This window comes from Haliotis rufescens, unplaced genomic scaffold (assembly GCF_023055435.1).
Source record: "Haliotis rufescens isolate VD_foot unplaced genomic scaffold, xgHalRufe1.0.p SCAF_2, whole genome shotgun sequence".
Lineage (NCBI taxonomy): Eukaryota > Metazoa > Mollusca > Gastropoda > Lepetellida > Haliotidae > Haliotis > Haliotis rufescens.
In genome coordinates, this window is record NW_025963890.1 from 66,184,112 (window position 1) to 66,205,192 (window position 21,081).

The following is a 21,081-nucleotide window of genomic DNA, read 5'->3' on the forward strand; positions in this document are numbered from 1 at the left end:
GTGCTATGTATAGAAAAGTAGTCACTTATCAACCATTACTCACCTACCTTTGCCGACAGAAAGTAAAAATACGTGGAAATAACAAAGTTGCTTTCGTCATTTATCAAGAATGGGACACAAATAGTTGCAGCTACATGTATAACACGCAGAGGTATAACATTACCCTTTCAGCCCAGTTAGGTGTACCCCCGGTAATGTAATATCTGCACCTGTACAAGGAGCCGTAAACCTGTTGTCATGTAACGAGGTGAGTGGTCGTGTTGGTGGAGGACTCAGTCCCAATGGCGTATCCTGGTGTTAAATCTCCCATGTCTCTTTAGTAAAACGGGTGCACCGTGTAATATGTACGTTCAGCAACTACCGCGATAATATGTGAACTTTGTGAATAGGCCATGTGTTTCTCGTGACCAAGTCTTCTCGGCCGTGTCACATTACATGTTGTAGAGTTACATGAGAGACAATCAAAATCATGGTTTTGCATTCATTTATTCGTTAGGGATAACGTACTTGAGAAGAGCAACAACATTCTTAACAAACAGAGAAAGCGAAATTAAATATCCTGTTGAAATAGTCATCTCAAATGAAACCATGTCGTATCTCTAAGCTCTAAGCTCCCGATATTTCGAATTGTTTTTGTTGCTTCGGTTATTTTCCTCGTTATTTCGATTATTTTCTCGCTGCGTGGATTTTTTCTCGTTATTTCAAGTTTGTTTCAAAAACTTGATATTTCGTTGTTTTTTCTTGGTTTTTCTCGTTACCCCGATTATTTTCTCGTAATTTCGCTTATCTGTCTATTTATATTTATTTAAAAAACTCGAAATTTCGAGAAAATAATTGAAATAACGAGAATATTTTATTTTATAACAAAAAAATAATGCTACCAAAGTGGCACCATTAGGCTTTCATATAATACAGCATTATTTCATATTATACTTATCTGCCCAAACCTCGATGAGATTCATTGTTCATAGTAATGACACATGTATTAAAAGCATAACATAAAACAAATGCATGAAATATAAAGCACGTGTTCAGATGGTAGACTTTCCCATGGATTCATAAAATAAACTGTGAGGATCAAACAGTTCTCAAGCTAAATCAAGCAGCGTTTATCTTTAGTATTATTTGCTGTTATAGGTTAGTTTCGAGGGGAGAGGGGCTAAATATACCTTATTTTACTCCATTGTAATAGATCTGAATCCCCAAACACTGACGAGTTCACGCTTCAACAAGTGTGCCACTCCAAGGCAGCCGAGATCGTCTAGCGCGTCTCGCAGCGCCATTCTGTATATTGCTTGGCATGTACTGTATACTGCGCTTGATATACAGTGTACTGCACTTGATACTGGGTTTTTACATCATTGCGATGGATACCATGCTGTTTATGGCATATAATGATCTCCTTACCTTAACTATCAAGTTGAGCCGGTATTCTCCACGTTTTGAAACTTCCCTCTTGACTTCGAATATGGATATTAATAGAGACAGCTCATCTCCAACACGACACTAAAAATAGAAACGGCTTTTACGTTGCGCTTTCCATTTTGAAATCTTAAAATGTTGGATGAAAAGGTCCAAGCCAGCTTTGTGTAACAGTAAAGTAGGTACATTTAAATCTCTGATCATTCATACTGCCATCAAACACATCCTATTTCCACAATATCAAACACATATATGTCGTAATCAACTCAAGTTATCAACAATGTCAGCTTAAACTTGTAATGGCTGACGAAACTAAAACAGGGCAAATATATTATTGCCCCCATTGCTGAAGCTGTGTAAGGTGTACCCGAGTTAGAAAAGGCCTTCAGCAACCTATGCTTGTCGTAAAACACAACGGTGACTGTCGTAAGAGGCGACAAGTGATCAGGCTCGCTGACTAGGTTGATGCGTAGATCAATGCTCATGATGTCAATCACTGGCTTGCCTGGTTCAGACTCGATTATTTTAAGACCGCCGTCATATAGCTGGAATATTGCTGAGTGCGGCGTTCACCAACCAGACAAAAAACAACTGCAATGCTGATCATTAATTATAATATTTATAAAGGATGGTCGCACATCTATGTGCCCATGAAATGACACACACCCCATGCAACAAATCAAAATGTGCGCGATCAACTCCAAATTGGTCGGTCTACCAATGTGGACAACAAGCCTGTGACAACAATGTGAGATTGACTACCCATCCAGTGAGCCTATTCATGTACAAAAACGTGTGAACAGGTAGCTTGCTTCACAATATACAATGTTATCATTGGGGAAAGCATAATCTAGGGGGGAACATCAACATGTTTCACGGAGTGACACTGGTTCACCTTCCCCGGGTTTTTTTCCAATGCGTTTTTGTGTGTGACAGAAGCAGTTATTGTCTTCACTGCTTTCAGTATCGCCATCTACTGGTATGTTAACAAGTATTGTACGTTAAGCAGGGTTTGCTAGATAGACTGGTTAATAATAAACCATAGCAGTGAGATAAATCAAATGCGTTCACTCTTTCATACGTCTTGGATAAAATCATCTTAATCCCTTCCTAAAATCATGAAATGATATCAGCCAAAAGCAGAGTTGATTGTAGGATTCCGAGTATGTCATAAACACTACCAAATTGTGGTGACACGAGGTGTTCGTGAAGCGTACCAATCATCTTAAATCATGTACTTAATCTATGTGGGATGACGAAAATACAGACGATGTCTTGTACGGTTGGACTTCATATCTTCAATATTCTAGTCTTAAACCTGTTCAGACATATTCCAGCATTAATGTTACAAAGTTATGTTTATCCCTGTATGTCAGTATTTTCACTAACACACCTCGATTTACTTAAATGTTTAATTGATCAGACATGCAAAAGACTCTGGTGAAACCCTCGACCCTCGACGTTCAACCCAAATGAACTAATAGCTGAGATGTTTAACAAGTGAGACAGTTCATGAAGGTCACGAGAGCAACGTCTTCAATTCTGCACTGTAATTTGTCACATTAGAAGTGCTGTGCAGACCAATGCAACTGTATTTGATCGTCAATAAACCCTTTTTGCGTTATAGTTATTATCAGAAAAGTACCAGCAAGACCAATGCGAGGTGACCAAAAATATGAACTCCTCGTCACGTAATTGGCTTCATGTTGTGTTCTTGTGTTCAATATAACCTTTATTTCTGTCTTTCAAAAAAGATTCCAGGTAAAATAAATACTTATACCAAACCATAAGTCGATTTTATATCTGGATACCCACTTCGTGCTATAAATACTCCATTAAATAAATGTTTCTCCGATCACAACGTGGAATAAAGAGATTGTTCATATCAATGAAAAAACAAGGGTCCTATTGCAGGTAAACTGACAAATGCAATATTTGATTTCTCTGAAGAAAAATCCAAACTGTAAGATACGGATATTGTTATTAATACACATGGTCATAATATTTATACACGTTTTCCCAAGTATCTTCACTTGACTTACATTTTAAATGTGATATTACCGATTAAAACTGAAAAGTATGAATGTCCACCTTATTTCTATGATTTAGAAATGAATAACAAGTGATTTTCTTATGCGTGTGTTACGTTTAGGTTATTCTCCGTGTCGAGTTCACCCTATCAAACGACTGAGATCAAATTGCTTAATAGATTTGATTGTTTGTGGGTTTTTTGACAGACCACCCTTATCCTGGAAAAGCTGTCAATACGTACTTGGCAAAGTCACAAGACTGCAGGTTTTCCTTCCAGTCTGGTCAAAAATCCCCAACACGAAAGTGAGCGAGTAACCCTGCATGAAAAAGTGTGATTTCATCTACCACTTAACGCCTAGTAATACCGTATATATACAGATAGAAATCTAGACTTCATCAATATTATTCAGTAAACATTGTTTATAGTCGCTTATTATCACCTGTCACGAAGTGGAAGGGTGATATAGGATTGGGTGCTGTCTGTCCGATCTTCCGTCACGTTTCGTTTCCGGAACAGAACTAAAAAACATAAGATATATCTTAACCATACCTGACACATAGATAGGTCTAGTGGTGAACTGGTGCCTTTTGATAGTTTGGGATTTTAAAAAAAATGTATTTTTCGAGTTTTCATGACAACGACTTTGACTTATGCGTGTTTCATGCTTAATACACGACAACAAATAAGACATTTATGCATCATTTACCATGCATAACTAGCTGATGGCGTCATTCTTCGGGAAAGGACCATTCTTCGGGAATGGGATAAATATAGATCCAGCCAGACATAGAGGTATAACATCTCACTTTCCGACGGTGGAATATTGTGTAACATCTGCTGTATATTATATACACACCTGTACAAGTAGCGTGAACCTATTTTCATGTCACGAGGTAAGTCGCCTTCTTGGTATCGTACCCTTTGGAGTATTGTGATGTTAAATCCGCGTTTACCCCAATAATGAGTATGCTAATGTCTGTCTGCTGTTATCATTCATTGACTCAAAAGAACAGAATAACGTTTCAAATATTTAAGACTTGAACCGGGATTCATCCTTTTGAGTAAAACGTAGTACTATATACGTTCAGCAGCTAACGCTATAATAACGTGGAGCTTCTCGAATAGGTGGGTCATCCATTATTCAGAACCAAGTCTCTTCTCGGAAATACACAACGCAACAAAGGCGTCATCGAATACGTGCAGGTCCCTTTGAATCTATACATAACAACGGCAAGCATCAGGCTGTATTGTCATCAAGGAATAATGGTGTGGCGTAATGTGGTTATAATTAAGTTAGATTTGTAGACCCTCTTCACAACTATAATTATTTCAGTCAACTCATGATTCGATTTGTTAACTGAACTATAAGGTGGGCATTTATGCGTGAAAGCAAATATACAGAATTCTCATATATGTGCCGGTTGTGATGCATCATCTACGATGATTTCAAATGTTTCTAAGTTGTTTGATCATGTTTGATCAGGGTTTCAGGCTCAAGGCCTTCGTGAAGCTTTCAAAACGACATGTAAGGGGATTTCCGAATTTAACGTTTCTGTGACCAAACTGAAGTCCGATGCAATTCCCTATTTTGATGTGTACCGTATGTTCCTCCTCGGTACAAATATGCACAATATTTACAAAATAAACCCAAAACATTCATGCATTATTCATCATGTCATTTCAAATAGCATCGTACACTAAAATGATCACCATTTCATACCATGCAATTTAAAGTTTCCAGTCAATTACTTTTACACCTTTAGTATTATCTTTCTCAGGCAACATAAAAGGGCAACAGGGATTGTGAGCAGCAATATACATGTGTTGTGGTAAATTGTGGGGGTGGCGGGTAGTACCGGTAGAGTAGGACCTGATTACCCTTTCCGCGAACACACGGCGTCATCATTGATTTTGCCTGTTACTCTCAAGTGAATCTGTTTCGGCAAATAACCGAGATTGATTATTCTCTGGGGTTGATGTTTTTTATTTATGTGTTATAACTTATCCTCCTGATTTTTCATTCTGGTAAGCATAGTTATTAAAATGGTTATGATATTCGAAAAGGAACCTGTCATTACCTTGTAAAATTAGAAAATATTTCGAAAATGAAGGGATTTTTTAAAGGTTTCATTGCGTTCACAAACTTCCGTTCATATAACCGTTCCACACATCTGCTAAGAAGTTAATACAATTTGGCCCATGTGATTTAAGGTGTATATCACACGGCGTATGTAACAGGAAACAGTTACATATTCTATTTTACTGGAGGAAAATGCAATATCTCTATTGTTTTAGAGATGAAATACTATATTTGTCTGAAAGTGTCAAATTGATATTTCACTGAATGAAGGGACACTTTAAGCTGGAACTACTTTCAGTCTGATTTAATGCCACTGTGGTCCTCAGACTAAGATCAGTCAAAAACTACACAGAGTAGACAAAAACGTATGGATAACAACCTCAGTGTTATACTGTAATGGCGACGTTTCGGTCCATATGTACATCCTGGATTCTGGTAGATTTGCACTTATGTAATAGCTTAAGATTAAACCAACATGTATCAAGTAACTACACAAAGGATAGAACATCTGGTGTTTCTGTGAATGCATTATCATCTCATTACTCAGTGCAACAATTCCAAACTGACTCTGCGGGTTGAAATACTATATAACCTAAACTCTAAATCGTCTCTCTCTCTCTCTCTCTTACTATATAACCTAAACTCTAAATCCTCTCTCTCTAGTACTGCGCTTGAACAGAATCAGAAAAAAGCCTTTCTCACAGCAATTTACGTTATTTTATTTGAAACATAAATAATATTGTATACCTACTTATTCGATAGAGAATAAACGACAGAAACAATACTCTTTGTGGTGATAATACAGCATTCTCAATTACCTTTAACGCGCATTAATACAATGCGAAAGCACAGCGTATGTCCTCGTCGACTTGAATCAATGACGAAGTATGAAATCAAATTTATTCTTCTACATCTCGTATAAATCTTAACGTTTTGAACCGTTGGCCATTTGAAATCAACTGTTTTCAGTCTAATGATTTAAATGTTTACGACACTTATGCTATAGTTCAAGCTTCCAAGTAAACGATGACTTTGTATATCGAAAAAATAATATGTCATAGGAGAAGGTTGTAAATATCAGTCAGGATAAGATAGGACGCCTAGGGACAAGTGTCCCTCTGTTGCGCAATATCAGTACGGGGCGTGCCGGCGAATGAGGTCCATGATTGTGATCAGTGCGGCTGTATTGGTTCATAATAACAAACATTTTAAGGCTGCAAGCGCTCAATATAACGGCTGCCAAACCAATTTATTATTGTCGCTTGTGCAATAGTAATACTCATATTAAGCCATCTAAATGTCTGCCACAGTATTACTGGACCCAATAAAGGTAAGACATCGTATGGTTATTTTCTTTTATACCAAGCGTCAGATGAAGGCCTACATCGTACATGTATGTGAGCTTTTGTTTGGTTTATGTATTTTGCTATAAGTAACAGCCAAGTAAATCGTGAGCGAGAAAAAACGTTGTTTCAGTCATTAAGCGATGATCACATAAATAAAAGACTGTAAGATAGGTGTCTTGGTCTCGGCCTCCTGGACAACACATGAATAATCATATGTAAGTAGGCCAAGGTTGCAGTCAGGGAAAGATACCGAGAACCTCTTTCTAAGATGACCTGCACATTGTACAGCTATTACTGGTATTGATGCAAAATATAGTAATGCGTTATTAAGGTTATTAAATATTATTTCTGATAAAATCCAATTTCACGTAAATGCACTTACATATCAAACACATAAAGATCAATATGTAAATTATAACTATACAATTCTAAAACAGGAATGTATTAAAACGAAGTGTATTATTACACCAAAAACTTGCGTTGTTATTCTTCAATTCATTTTTTTATCCCCAGTGGAGATTTCGGTTTAGAATAGGTCCCCAGAGGCGACCAAGCAACAATAAAACAAAACTTTGAATGTCATGTTTACAAATAAACCTTTGACAACATACAGGATTGTTTTTTTTATACATTAGCTTATGAGCAACTGTTATCAATCATTAATGTGTGTCGTGACTTCAAAAAAACACTAAGTATAGCATTTTAATTTTCTTAATAGTGTTTTGATAGTCATATTCATATAGCAGTTGTTATGTGAATATCACTGAATATAGTTAGGATGGTGTTCTGTAACAATATGTCACGGAACAACGAGCACTGATCATTCATGGAGAATACAAAGAATTTACGCAACCATATTACAAAATCAGAAAAAAATATAATATTATATATATATAGAAATATAATATTCAAAGCAATTGCGGAAAAAACATTCAAATAATATGTGGAAATCGCCTCGGAGAATTCCAAAGACAAGCGAGAGATTGAAGCTTTACAAACAAAAGCCACCTTCGTGCTTCTGTCATAAGGATGATGTGCGCTTGAGAACTAAACCAACAACGCTATATTCATTTTCAATCAGGATGGCATAAAGTTTTGTATCTACAAAGCAGCTGAGATATTCTTTTTTACATTTTATCGATGAGCAAACAGGATGTACTTCTTTATAAGGCAATGGTATGATCAATGATTCGTCAATTACAATTAACAGACCTAAAACCAAAGGGTTAAATAATATAGAGTGTTTATGTTGTCAGACTAGAAGGGAGATACGTCTGAACTTGTCGTACAATTGAACTATAAATTATACATAATAAATAAATATAAGTTGGAAGTTCGTTGATTACATGAGAAATAAACGATGAGTGAGAGTTGTTTATCGTACAATTAAACACTGCACGGAGAATCAACCACGAGCGCCGCAGCCCCGAGTGAATTATTTTCCCTGCAGTGTTGTATTGCGTGATAAAGAACGATCACGAGTCGATTATTTCTGATATGTGATATCAATAATATTTACAACCTCTTTAAGAAGTTAAAACGTACAAGCGTTAAAAATATTTACATGCATTTAGATAAATTAATGCTGACTGCCTGAATAGAATCCGACCTCGGTAATTTCGGACAGTCCATTTTACGAAAAGGTGGGTTAAGTTCCCGCATATTCTCACAACCCTTACGTCGATTATCTGTACCTTTTCTCCTTATGCATATACCGAATGTCATATCTCTCCCACTTTTGGGTGCGATCGTTCGGGCACTGCGTTTATCAGCTTAGCCCAGCTACATCTATGAGGAACAACAGTTCCCTCTAAATAATAACCTCGTCCAATTTGTGAGGTCAACAAGTTGCCGTGAAATAAACCACGTCTGTTATTCATTGTTCTTTGCTATTTAGGATGTAGTAATCTCATATTCAAAATAATCGAAACTATATTCAAACTAGAATTAAGTACAGCAAAGAATTGGAAATGCTTTATTACAGAGAATGTTGTGAATGGTGTTAATCACCTGGAAACGTATACTAAGTGATCACAAACATACCCTTAACGCCCGTCGGTATTGCCACCATATGATCGCTACATAGGTATAATGTGTAAACTATAATGGTTGAAAAACTCTGTTCCAACATCTAAATATAGACACGGGTTTTCCCAACTACGAGTTGTCTGTATTTCAAACAAACCTACTTGTTGTCGCTATATAAGAATAATATCCAAATATGTCGCATAAGCAAACAGTGAATCAATATTCACAGAGGACGTATGATTCCGAACGCTTAAACTGCCTTCGAAAGAAGACAAATTTTAGTATCCCACAATATAGGCTACTTGGGCCGATATTGCTCTTAAGGAATTGTACAAACTCAATCGCACCATTGAGTTGTCAATACTCTTTCAAACCTTTAACATCGATATCTGAGTAAAATCCACATTAAAAGCATTAACACTAAAGCTAGAGAATTAATAGTAACTTTCAAAATGTTATAATTATCCACCATAACATGTATATGCACTTCATGAAAATATCAGCTCATATATTACATATTATACAAACTTGTCAATGTTTTAAACATACCTAAAGCCGCTGATACAGTATTTCCCACGTGCCGTCCGCTATGAGTCGCACGTCACACTGTGACAGTGAAAATAAATACAGACACAATACAGTGACGTCACAACAGACGGTATTGCGCAGTCACTGCGGAGATATATCCCTTCGAGATAGGTAACGGTTCAACAAGGAAGTTATTCACAGCAAATACCGAATTTAAAATAATGACTTCTGTAAAACAGAAGCTTTTCCAAGTTTTCATATATTTTATTAGACTTACTGTGTTATCTGAAAGAAAATATAGATTTGTTCACACACATTTAACAAAACACGTTATGCGGAACTGCTAAAATGGATCCAGGCCTGTAGTTTTCAGAATGAGTACACCGTACAATTTGTATTCCACTTCCCTTTTCAATTACATGGGAAGGATTTTATATATATATATTGGATATAGTGTTCTCCAAGACATTGTAGGATTTTCTTACTTTGTATGTCAGATCCCAGGAACAACAGCATGTATCCTTGCGCTCCAACTGTAATGCATTTACCTCACGAATCAAGCCGCGTCTGTTGTCCTCCCTGATAGGGTCCCTGTAATAGCCAAGGGACAAGGAGTGGCCTCCATGTGATAACTCATCAACTTTTGTACATTTTAGTATATGAGGGAACCCCCATTGTGACCAGCAGCCACACTGCTGAAAAAACTTGGATTAAATATATGTTTACTGAATATTACAAGTCATGTTAATATTTCTTCTTTGTTGACGAATACCTCACAACCTGTCTGTAATCTATGACACAATGTATAATTACTAATAACGTAATGTTTGAGAGATACATGTCCTCTGTTACTGTGTAGGTCATACGTCAGTGGCTATTCTCAACAACAACATTTATGTTTCTTTTGTTTGGGGCATGTCATTCTCTTGTGCTATGGTTTCGAATTCACTCGCTGATACAACAGCCTATATTATAATGGGTGCAACGATAGAATACACTTACATACGATTACAAGACTCATTGTCAGTGATTTAACACTGGCCTATGATACATGCTGATATGACTGCAGGTATAAGGTAACGCTGTGCCCGACATGAATTTGAAAAATAACTAGGTCACCCGTTTCGGAGAAATCTACCTCTCCCGGGAATCTGACACGTGTCCACGTAATCCTGTACATGCGCAAACTGTACTTCCTATTTTGCAGGGAAAATATGCATACTTCATCATATGAATCTATATATAATGATTATGGTCACGCGTTATATTAAGGTAAGACATATTGTGAACTGTTATTTTTTTTATCAAAGTTTTAACACTTTTCTTGCTTTGAATACCATTTATACCACAAGTAATTATTTTAAGTAGCTATTCCAGGTGGAGCATTGTTCTGGCAACATATCCTGACATATGGCACATATATTCCCTTGACCATTAACGCCCAAACTCAGCCCAAAACAGAACCCCATGCCTCTATCCCAGCCCCAAATCCCAGCTCCCAAGCACACATCAAAACCCTAAACACAAACACAAATTGCCAACGCATGCTAATCCCCAGCTAAGAAGTTATCATGGTCGGGTGGTTTAATACTTATTCATACAATTATTTCTTTTCTCCAGACAAAATGAATTGGGATGGACACGAGGGTTTGTTACCAACAACATTTCTGTTTGTTGCGTATGTTTTTCTCCTGATACACCAAGGTAAGTTAGTTAACGCCTTTAACGTGAACAATGTCAATCACTGGAAACTTTTTATTCACACCCATAAGCACAAGATTAGCTTGTTGATAGCTTGTTTGAGTTATGGTATGAGGACCATCGTTTCTTCGCTTTTCCTTTCTTAAACATTTGCCCGTGGAAATACTCCAATTGCAATAAATTATCTATTTCGCTTATTTTCCATGTGAAAAACGATGATCAACGCTTGGATATTTATTGGAAGGTATTTGAAACTACAGCTCACTCTATGTAAGGATATTTCAAAGTTTTGATTAGGCAGACTGCATTTCTGTCTGTAATATCTTTGTCCTTCACAACATTTTACATTTACCAGTACTAGTTGTTGGTTTATGTTTGTTGTTTGACACCGCGCTCAGCAATATTTCAGCCATATGACGGTGGTCTGTCCACCCGAACCCGTTAGTCGCCTCTTACGACAAGCAAGGTCGCTTTTTACGGCAATAATGGGTTGCTGAAGACCTATTCTAAGCCGGATCTTCATGGGTCTTACCAGCACTAAGTTCATTATTGATCAAAAGTCAAGTTGATAAAAATAGCTTCCACCATGTCGTATTTTGATGTGTATGTGCTGTCGTATTTGCAGGTGACACCACATGCGTGTACAAAACTCGCCGACTCTTGAAGGATGGCTGTGTGAACTACTGTCCCGAGGACCAATGTCCCGAGGAATGTACCTACTGTGACAGCGGCTTCTATGGGTCTGACTGTACACGGAGCTGCAGAGGACACTGTTTGAATGGAAGGTGTGCCCTCCTGGCCAATGGTAGAGCCGTCAACTGTACGGAGGGCTGTGTGGAGGGGTGGCGGGGGTTAACGTGTAGTACCAGATGTAAGTATCCTTGTCGGGAGTGTGGGAGATACACTGGTGATTGTGTGGGACAATGCAGGGATGGTTTCTACGGACCTGGATGCTTACAGCGATGTCCATATACCTGTTCCCGATGTGACAAAAATAGTGGAGTATGTTTGCCTAACACTTCTGCTGATGCAGACCTATCGCCGATAAAACACAAAATGACATTAAGCCTGACAAATGGTAGTGACATTAACAAGACTCACAGCAGTCACGTGAACAAGACACACAGCAGTCACAAAGCGGGTAAGGGGCTTTCACGAACCCTCCAAACTGATTAAAAGTTAAAAATGATAAAAATAGTTTAACACACACATATCAAAAAATATTTTTTAATCCACAGTTCCTTGTTCCTCATTGTTTACGTTTGTAATACATAACTGGTTGATTGTTTAACGCCGCACTCAGTAATATTCCAGCTATATGACAGCGGTCTGTAAATGATCGAGTCTGGACCAGACAATCCAGTGATTGACATCATGAGCATCGATCCACGTAATTGGGACACGATGACATGCATCACCTGCCCACCCGATCCCCTTAGTCGCCGCTTACGACAAGCATAGTCGCCTTTTACAGCAAGCATTGGTCCACATCAACGTGTATCAACATACTAAATTTCAACAAAAGCAATGTGTGAGTACAATGGGTTTTTTTCTGTTTTAGAGTTACATCAACACTCTGCAATGACGTCAAGACCCCTTGGTGACAGATGGTCAATATCCCCATATTTCCTCACTGGCGTTGCTGTATTATCTGCAGTAATTACTTTCATTATCGTCAGCATCGCCATCACCAGGTATGTCTTCATCACACAATACTGGCTATGCAGCGATAACTATCAATAACTTCCTTTCATTGCGTTCAACATATCACATACATGATGAGAACAACTCTGTTAGAAAAAGAAATACAAACACACGCAGAGTCAAATGAAATTAATTAACATACAATCATGCTGGAGTCAATGTGTAACATCAGACAATTTGTAAATCTCATCAGCACAGACTGTTAAACGGTATGAGTCATCATCTTTCCTGCCCAGGATGACAGCCATGATGTTTCGAGGTTCACCTTTTCCGCGGTCTGCTAAAGGAATGGGAACAGTCACTGTGTCTTTGTCGCCAGGGTTGACCAGCTGTTGTCCTCTTGCGGTTCCCTAGAATGTCTCAAGTTGACCAACTGTTGTCCTCTTGCGGTTCCCTAGAATGTCTCAAGTTGACCAACTGTTGTCCTCTTGCGGTTCCCTAGAATGTCTCAAGTTGACCAACTGTTGTCCTCTTGCGGTTCCCTAGAATGTCTCAAGTTGACCAACTGTTGTCCTCCTGCGGTTTCCTTGAATGTCTCAAGTTGACCAACTGTTGTCCTCTTGCGGTTCCCTAGAATGTTATCATGTACCACTTGGATCTAGTTATTCGGAGTCCATAATGTTGCATATTATATAATATATATATATAATATTTCGTCAAATATTCTGCCTGATATTTCAGTCAATTTACAAAATGACTGATTTTACAATATACATATTCATGTCATCTTTGTGTTTTAGCTTGTGTTTCGTGACATTCCAAGATGATATTGAAGCTAAACATACAATGGGTGTAGCTTGTGAGACGGATGATGAAAATAATCATGCTCTATTTTTCAGGATGAAAGCAACAAGAATGCAATCGAAGACGGGAGCAGTTGAGAAGCGTGAAGAGTCTAATCGGCTCCTCAATGAGAAAGTCAACGTTATTATAAGTAATGTATTTTCGTGAATCTGTATTAACTGACATAGGATGAAACAGACACATACGCGAGTACAATATCGTGCACCAAAAGTGTATTGAAAGTCAGTAGGGCGTGACAGGTTTTAAATAACTGCTTTCAAAAAGTTAAATGTTCAATAATAACTTGCTTCTAAAAATGGAAGTAAAAATGTATTTCAATGATTTAACAACTACTCAAAGACTTTTGAAAAACTGTGGAAAACTACCACTAGGTGAAGTTCTTTCATTCACAAGGGAGCAAGTGATCCTCAAACGTATCAATAACCATTAAAACATGTGACCCACCAGGAGAAAAGGGACCTTATGGGTGCTAGGATACAAGTGTGCAGTGACGTCATAAAGAAAGACGGGATACGATTAGGATACGATGACATGCATCAACCAAGACAGCGAGCCTGACCACCCGATACCGTTAGTCGCCTCTTAAGACATACGTGTGCGCAGCCTGAAAAGGCTACGCTAGGTAATTACGCAGTGTTGTTAGAATATTGGATTTTTGAAATTCGTCATGCCTATTTTTACGTCAAGGAGTAGAATGACCGGATATTTATATTTAAAGTCAGGAGAAAGGGTAGAGTTGCCTCCCTTTTATGATACCAGCTAACAAAGAAAGTAATGCGAATGAATAATGTTTAGAATGTGTTGTTGAAGATGGTGTAATACGTCATCGTTTATTGACAACACAATTTAAATATTAATTGATCTCCATATAACGGGTTATTTTTCTTTAATTATTTTACTGAAACAGTACATCATAATTTGTCTAAACCTTTCTGTCAGTTGACTTTGATTTAAGAAACTGATGAGAGTTAAATTAAAGGCTAAGGCAGTTTAACATTTCCGTTTGTTGACATTCGCTGCGGTTTGTTTTCTTTGGTTGAAAATACATAATGCTATTGAACAGTAAATGACAAAACAGTATACAGTCTCCTAGAAGATGTATTTTGGGGTTTGTTTTTATATTCTAGACATGTAAATTCTGTAGAACTAGAGATAAAGATATAAAGGTAGGCAAAGCATTCTTCAACAATCGATACCTGTGCTGTGTGTGACAGATTCCTTTGTTTGAAGAGTTTATTGATGAATGCCCCGGCGGTGGCCCGAGTTCGAGTAGGTCATTGAATCATCCAACTGATCATAAGAGGCGAGTAAATTGCTTCGGGTGGTTACGCTTGGTGATATCTTATCATAGTACCTGTCATTCTGAATGTCTCTCCTGTTGTTGATTATCATTCTTTGAATATATGCGTCCACAATGTTGGATTTTCCGGAACCTGGCTTATCCAGACTAAAACAAAACGTAGCACTGAAGAAGCATTTTTTAGGCACAAGAGGTCCCAGTTGCTCTGCCGCCAAGATAATAAACGGAAAAGACGCTAGACAGAACAAACTGTTTGCAGTGCATACTTGAACAGATAAAGAATTGTATGTATTTTGTTCTCTGTGTGTCCGTGTCGTGTCCTCATATATAACTTGATCCCGTCCAATTTTTTGTTGTTTTTAAGCCAATTAGTTTTCAAGCTTGTTATGTATTCCCGTTTTTGCAGACCCTTTACAATAATTAGAGTATCAACTTTGATAGGCCTTTAGACGTAAGATGACAACATGGACAACAGTATGGACAACAACCTCTTTGGTATACATACAGGTTTGACAGAGTGGGAGAGCATGACATTTATACACAAACATACAATATTAATATCATGTTTATTATCTCATTTAAACTCTTGTGTAAAAACATCACCTTGTATCCACTCACCTATAACTTGTCAAGTCCATGTCGAATAAAGGTCAAGGTCTCGATTAAACGCCGGAAGTTAACGCTGGGTAGTTTTTATGCACAGAATTCTCCCCATTATTAGTTTGTGATTAAACGTCGGTGATAAAGAGTGTCTTAAAGGAATATACGCCCGGGCGTTTGTTCAAAACGGTACGGGGGCACGGGTGGCCCAGTCGTCTAAGGCGCCGCGATTCGCTGTGCAGAGTTGCGTCCCTTGGGCACGCCAGAAACCTATGATTGTGGGTTCGAATCCCGGTTTGCCCCAATTATGTTTCTAGGTTTGTCAGCACCATACCCGTGCTCGTGGGTTTCACCGAAGTGGTAAACGTCTGAGACCTGCATCACTTCGGGCTTTCCTCCCACATTAAGCTGACACGCCGTGATATAACTGGAAAACTGTTAAAAGCGGCGTTAAACACAACTCACTCACTCAAAACGGTACTCCTTTGTTAATCTACACCAACCTTCATGAAATTTGCGCGATATTTGCAACAGTATGGAGGGTTTGAAGAACATATTACTCCTTTTAATGATTACAATATTAATCGCTACTGAGTATTGTTTTGCGCCGCTTTTAACAATTTTCCATCACCATCACCACGGGGAACAACAGAAACAGTCTTCACACATTGTACCAATGTGGGAAAGGAACCCGGGTCTTCGGCCTGACGAGCGAACGCTTTAACCACTAGGCTACCACCCGTGCCTGGTATAAAGAAAGGTGCCAGTAGTATATATTCACTTTTCCTCATTCAACTCTCTACATTTCATACAATTTACCATATTAAACTACATGCTGTAGTCAATTTTAGCTTGTTACCGTTTCAGTATAATAAAATCATGCATGTGTTACACAATAAATGTGTCTGCAAAATGTGGTTTTGTTTTAATGAAAAATGCCAAAAGGCTCCAGGGGGAGTCGAACCCTCGACCTTCTGCTTACTAGCCAGACGCTCTAACCAACTGAGCTATAGAGCCGCGACGTTCGACAAGGGAGCTGTCTACTGCCGTTCTGATTGTCACCCTTACAAACAGAGAACTGTCAATACTTCCACGTGACATTCGCCTCTAGTCACGTGACACGATATCCGCTCATAAACACTTTCACATTGTAATGTATGCAGAACACTCACTCCATACAGGTAGTGATCCACGTATTAGAATACTTATTGTGAATTTACTAATTTAATTTGACAAATGCTTACTATTTGTCAAGAGATCGATTAATTTCTTTTCTGTCATTAAGCAAATATATTTTATTCGGAAAACATATTATAAAACTGTCATAACGCTCATGTGAATTTTGAAAGTTTCAGTGATTATTTTGCTATTTAGAGTATTGCCAACATTGCCACAAGGCTGTTCCTGCGTACAATACCGATTCTGTGGTTTTGATAGCCCTGCCATGACTGTGGAATATATATACATATATTCCCCAATTATTGTTTTTTTAAATTTACGAAAAGCCTTGGCTCGTCTTGATCAACCTAAAGCAAGTCTAGTTTCCTTGATTCCAGACGAGGAAAGCTTCTCTTGAACAAAATAAAATACAATTATTTTAAAGAAATGTATTCATAGGCTGAGTGTTTGTCTATGGTTCGGAACTAGGTCGCCAGTAGATGGAGCTGTTATTTAAATTTCCCACTATTTCGTTGAGTTGAGTTTAACTTTCTAAATGGTTTCCTAGCTAGTAATATGTGTACTGAATCCGTCATCATTTACCATATGATTTCTGTAAGTATGAACACAAATTAACTCTTGCTAACATTCGAAACTTAGCTGCCGTAAATCAAGGCTTCTGCATATAAGTCTTTTGTAGACTTCCTGAAAGTCATGTTCAGTAAAGTGAAGCCTAGCAAGCTATAATATGTAACACTGAGTGACACACTAGAGATGCGTCTCAAAACTCCCAAGCCGCTATGTCACCGTAACTCCGCCATGAAGGGTAGAAGACAAACAAAGGGAATTCTCTGTTTCATAACACACTTTCCCTTTAGCCTCTTGTTGTGTCCAAGACTTCGTTCTTCACAGATCTCGCCGGGACGTCCAACCCACACGTGGTGCAGAGCAGCTAATCTCGGCTAGAGTTGTCTCCCCTACACTGTCGATCATCTCTTGTAAACGATACCCAACCGTTTTGCTGAAACGATTTAATGGTTAACATTAACGTGTTGCATTCTATGCGTCGTTTAAACACGAAAGCATATTTTTTCAAAAACGATGAATATTCATTAAAAAAAACATATCATGAGTTATGAGTTTTGGCAGAGATTTCGGCATCTGTGGGGAATCTAAGACATCTACACCACCTTGTATCCACTCTCCTATAACATGTCAAGACCATGTCGAAAAAAGTCAGGGATGGGGTAGCTGTTTAACATTCATGGTGTCCAGATATCATTACACGTGAATCTAGTGTTGCTATTTGGGTACATTAAAGAAATAAACAACAACGATATCTGAAACTGCAATCAACACCCTATTGTAAACACATGTATGTAAAGTGTTGTTTAGGCCGAACTCATTTCTCTCTCAAATAACTTTGTTTGTCAAAATATGTTACATGTAGTTATACCAAATTGTTGTCCCAGTTTTGGACATATAGATAGTTTCAATCATAATACTATCGTATTTTGAAGGTGACACCAAGTGCGTGTATAGAACTCGCCGACTCTTGAAGGATGGCTGTGTGAACTACTGTCCCGAGGACCAATGTCCCGAGGAATGTACCTACTGTGACAGCGGCTTCTATGGGTCTGACTGTACACGGAGCTGCCGAGGACACTGTTTGAATGGAAGGTGTGCCCTCCTGGCCAATGGTAGAGCCGTCAACTGTACGGAGGGCTGTGTGGAGGGGTGGAGGGGGTTAACGTGCAGTACTAGATGTAAGTATCCTTGTCGGGAGTGTGAGAGATACACTGGAGACTGTGTGGGGCAATGCAGGGATGGTTTCTACGGACCTGGATGCTTACAGCGGTGTCCATATGCCTGTTCCCGATGTGACAAAAACAGTGGAGTATGTTTGCCTAACACTTCTGTTGATGCAGACCTATTGCCGATGAAACACAAAATCACATTAAGCCTGACACATGGTAGTGACATTAACAAGACTCACAGCATTCACAAAGCAGGTGAGGGGTTTCACATAAAATCGATTTAATGTATATTCATAAACAATATAAACACACATATCAAAAATATTTTGCAATCCGTAGTTCTTTGTTCATTATTGTTTAGTTTTGTAAGAGTGAGTGAGTGAGTTTGGTTTTGCGACGTTTTTAGCAATATTCCGGCAATATCACGGCGGGGGCTTCACGCATTGTACCCATTTTGGGAATCGAACCCGGGTCTTCGGTGTGACGAGAGAACGCTTTAACCACAAGGCTACCCGACCTCCTCTACTCTTGTAATACATAACATAAAGTACACATCATCATGTATCAACATGCATTTCAACACATGCAATTTGGGTGTACTATAAAATATGTTTCAGAGTTACATCAACACCCCGCAATGACGTCAACACCCCATGTTGACAGTTGGTCATTCCCCTCACAGGTCTCCACTAGCGTTGCTGTATTATCTGCAGTAATTACTTTTATTGTCATCAGTTTCACAATCTCCAGGTTATTCTATACTGGCTATACAACGAACAGTAGAAACATCACAATTAATTTGCATTCATTAGATCACACAATTTCTGGATTAAATTCATTCAGTTTGCCAGTAGCAGGTGATACCTAATGACCCTTTGGAAAGACCCCAACTGGGGAGGGGCGGTCGGGTAGTCTAGTTGTTAAAGCGTTCGCTCGTCACGCGGAAGACCGGGGTTCGATTCCCAACATGGGTACAATGTGTGAAGCCAATTTCTGGTGTCCCCCGCCGTAATATTGCTGGAATATTGCTAAAATCGGCGTAAAACCATATTCACTCACACTCACTTCCCAACTGGGGATTCTAGTACGGGATATGCCCCACACATCATTTTCATTTCAGATGCGTTAATTATGTGCTATGAAATAATTGTAATGTTGTCGACAGCTGAGGAAAACAACATTCATTCACTCGCTGTTCTGAAAGTGAGAGAATGATATACATGTACAGGTATGTTTTGTCGTTCATTACTATAGTTATTTATTATCACAACTGCACTGGCTTTAAAAATCACAAATAATAAAGAAAATCTATTTGCATCTACACGTTGTCAAATGAATGAAAAGCGTCCAAGCTGTCTTCAGCCATTACAGCAGTGGCATCCCCAGATGATTCCGAGGTTAATAAGAATATAATGTTGAATCTTGTGATTGGGTAATTTAATTTTTTTATTCTTTAAAGTGTGTAATCATATACTTTTTTACAGGGTGAAAGTGACGATGCCACAGAAAAAGAATTGGGTTCTGTTAGGAAACTCCCCAGACACGGAGAGTCTAATCGGCTCCCCAAATTCAAAAGTGATGGGTTGTAATGCATCCATAATTACTGATGTATATCCTGTACCGTAAAATTCATCATTAATGAAGAAACCTGTTTGAAAACGTCCTCAAGTTGTTTTTTCCATCCTCGAAAGGTCACAGACCCGCTGTTTCTTAATTTACTGGGGGGGCACGGGTGGCCAAGTCGTCTAAGGCGCCGCGATTCGCTGTGCAGAGTTTCTTCCCTTAGGCACGCCAGAAACCTATGATTGTGGGTTCGAATCCCGTTTCGCCCCGATTATGTTTCTAGGTTTGTCAGCACCATACCCGTGCTCGCGGGTTTCACCGAAGTAGTAAACGTCTGAGACCTGCATCACTTCGGGCTTTCCTCCCACATTAAGCTGACACGCCGTGATGTGACTGGAATACTGTTAAAAGCGGCGTTAAACCCAACTCACACACTAACTCACTCACTCACTCACCTAATATACTGACTTGCCACAGCGTAGTTGATATTGTTACATCATGTATATGGCCACAACACGATTTCACGATTATAACGCAATTCCTTCTGTGTGTTTGATCGGAATAATGGCCAGTGATGACACAACGGTGTCTTTAAGTGAGTGAGTGAGTGAGTGAGTCTAGTTTTACACCGATTTTAGCAATATTCCAGCAATATCACGGCGGGGAACACTAAAAAATGGGCTTCACACATTGTACCCATGTCGGGAATCGAACCCGGGTCTTCGGCGTGACGAGCGAATGCGTTAACCACTAGGCTACCCGACCGCCCCACGATATCTTGAATCAATTAGGACATAAACCAACAGTGTTTTGAAATGTTATGTTGTCATCCTGTAGATTAGATACCTCTTATTTTAATTTGGAACCGAGCGCATTAGCAGCGCGTAATTGCACAGGGTACAAAGGTTCTCTATCTCAGAACATTCTGAAAAGGGATAACAGGTAGTTGTATATGCAACAAATATTACTAAAGTTCATACCCATAGTCGAGTTCAAAATAAGTGGTCAGTTGACAAATAACACTCTTAACGTAGCCCAAACATATATGTTATAATTTC

The 21,081-nt window shown here is 38.6% G+C and overlaps 1 protein-coding gene, 2 long non-coding RNA genes and 1 other non-coding gene across 10 annotated transcripts in view; 2 read left to right on the top strand and 2 right to left on the bottom strand.

Moving 5' to 3' along the window:
- Nucleotides 1–10,257, bottom strand: part of LOC124134551 — a 37,969-nt gene extending 27,712 nt beyond the window's left edge. Inside the window, exons 1-3 of one of the 2 annotated variants that reach the window (XR_006861116.2) lie at nt 9,922–10,257; nt 9,458–9,514; nt 1,408–1,506 (exon numbers count right to left, since the gene is read on the bottom strand). This is a non-coding gene — a long non-coding RNA (uncharacterized LOC124134551). The remainder of the gene's footprint in view (nt 1–1,407; nt 1,507–9,457; nt 9,515–9,921) is intronic. The other variant, XR_006861113.2, reaches the window with a different exon arrangement.
- On the top strand, nt 1,519–15,171 carry LOC124134548 (multiple epidermal growth factor-like domains protein 10). 6 transcript variants are annotated; one of them, XM_046499440.2, is made up of 5 exons: nt 1,519–1,600; nt 11,057–11,140; nt 11,763–12,278; nt 12,699–12,831; nt 13,681–15,171. In XM_046499440.2, exons 2-5 carry the CDS (start codon nt 11,062–11,064, stop codon nt 13,790–13,792), a joined length of 840 nt encoding a protein of 279 aa, XP_046355396.1. In that variant the 5' UTR covers nt 1,519–1,600; nt 11,057–11,061; the 3' UTR covers nt 13,793–15,171. The 6 variants fall into 6 exon arrangements, with proteins under 6 accessions (XP_046355396.1, XP_046355393.1, XP_046355395.1 ...); XM_046499437.2 differs by lacking the exon at nt 1,519–1,600 and adding an exon at nt 4,323–4,347; XM_046499439.2 differs by lacking the exon at nt 1,519–1,600 and adding an exon at nt 6,678–6,864.
- Nucleotides 15,172–16,488: 1,317 nt separating this feature from the next.
- Trnat-agu lies at nt 16,489–16,562 on the bottom strand. Its single transcript has one exon. It is a non-coding gene; the product is annotated as a tRNA-Thr (tRNA).
- A 2,366-nt stretch (nt 16,563–18,928) lies between these two features.
- Nucleotides 18,929–20,123, top strand: LOC124134550. The gene is made up of 2 exons (XR_006861112.2): nt 18,929–19,210; nt 19,945–20,123. It is a non-coding gene; the product is annotated as an uncharacterized LOC124134550 (long non-coding RNA).
- The last annotated feature ends 958 nt before the right edge of the window (nt 20,124–21,081 follow it).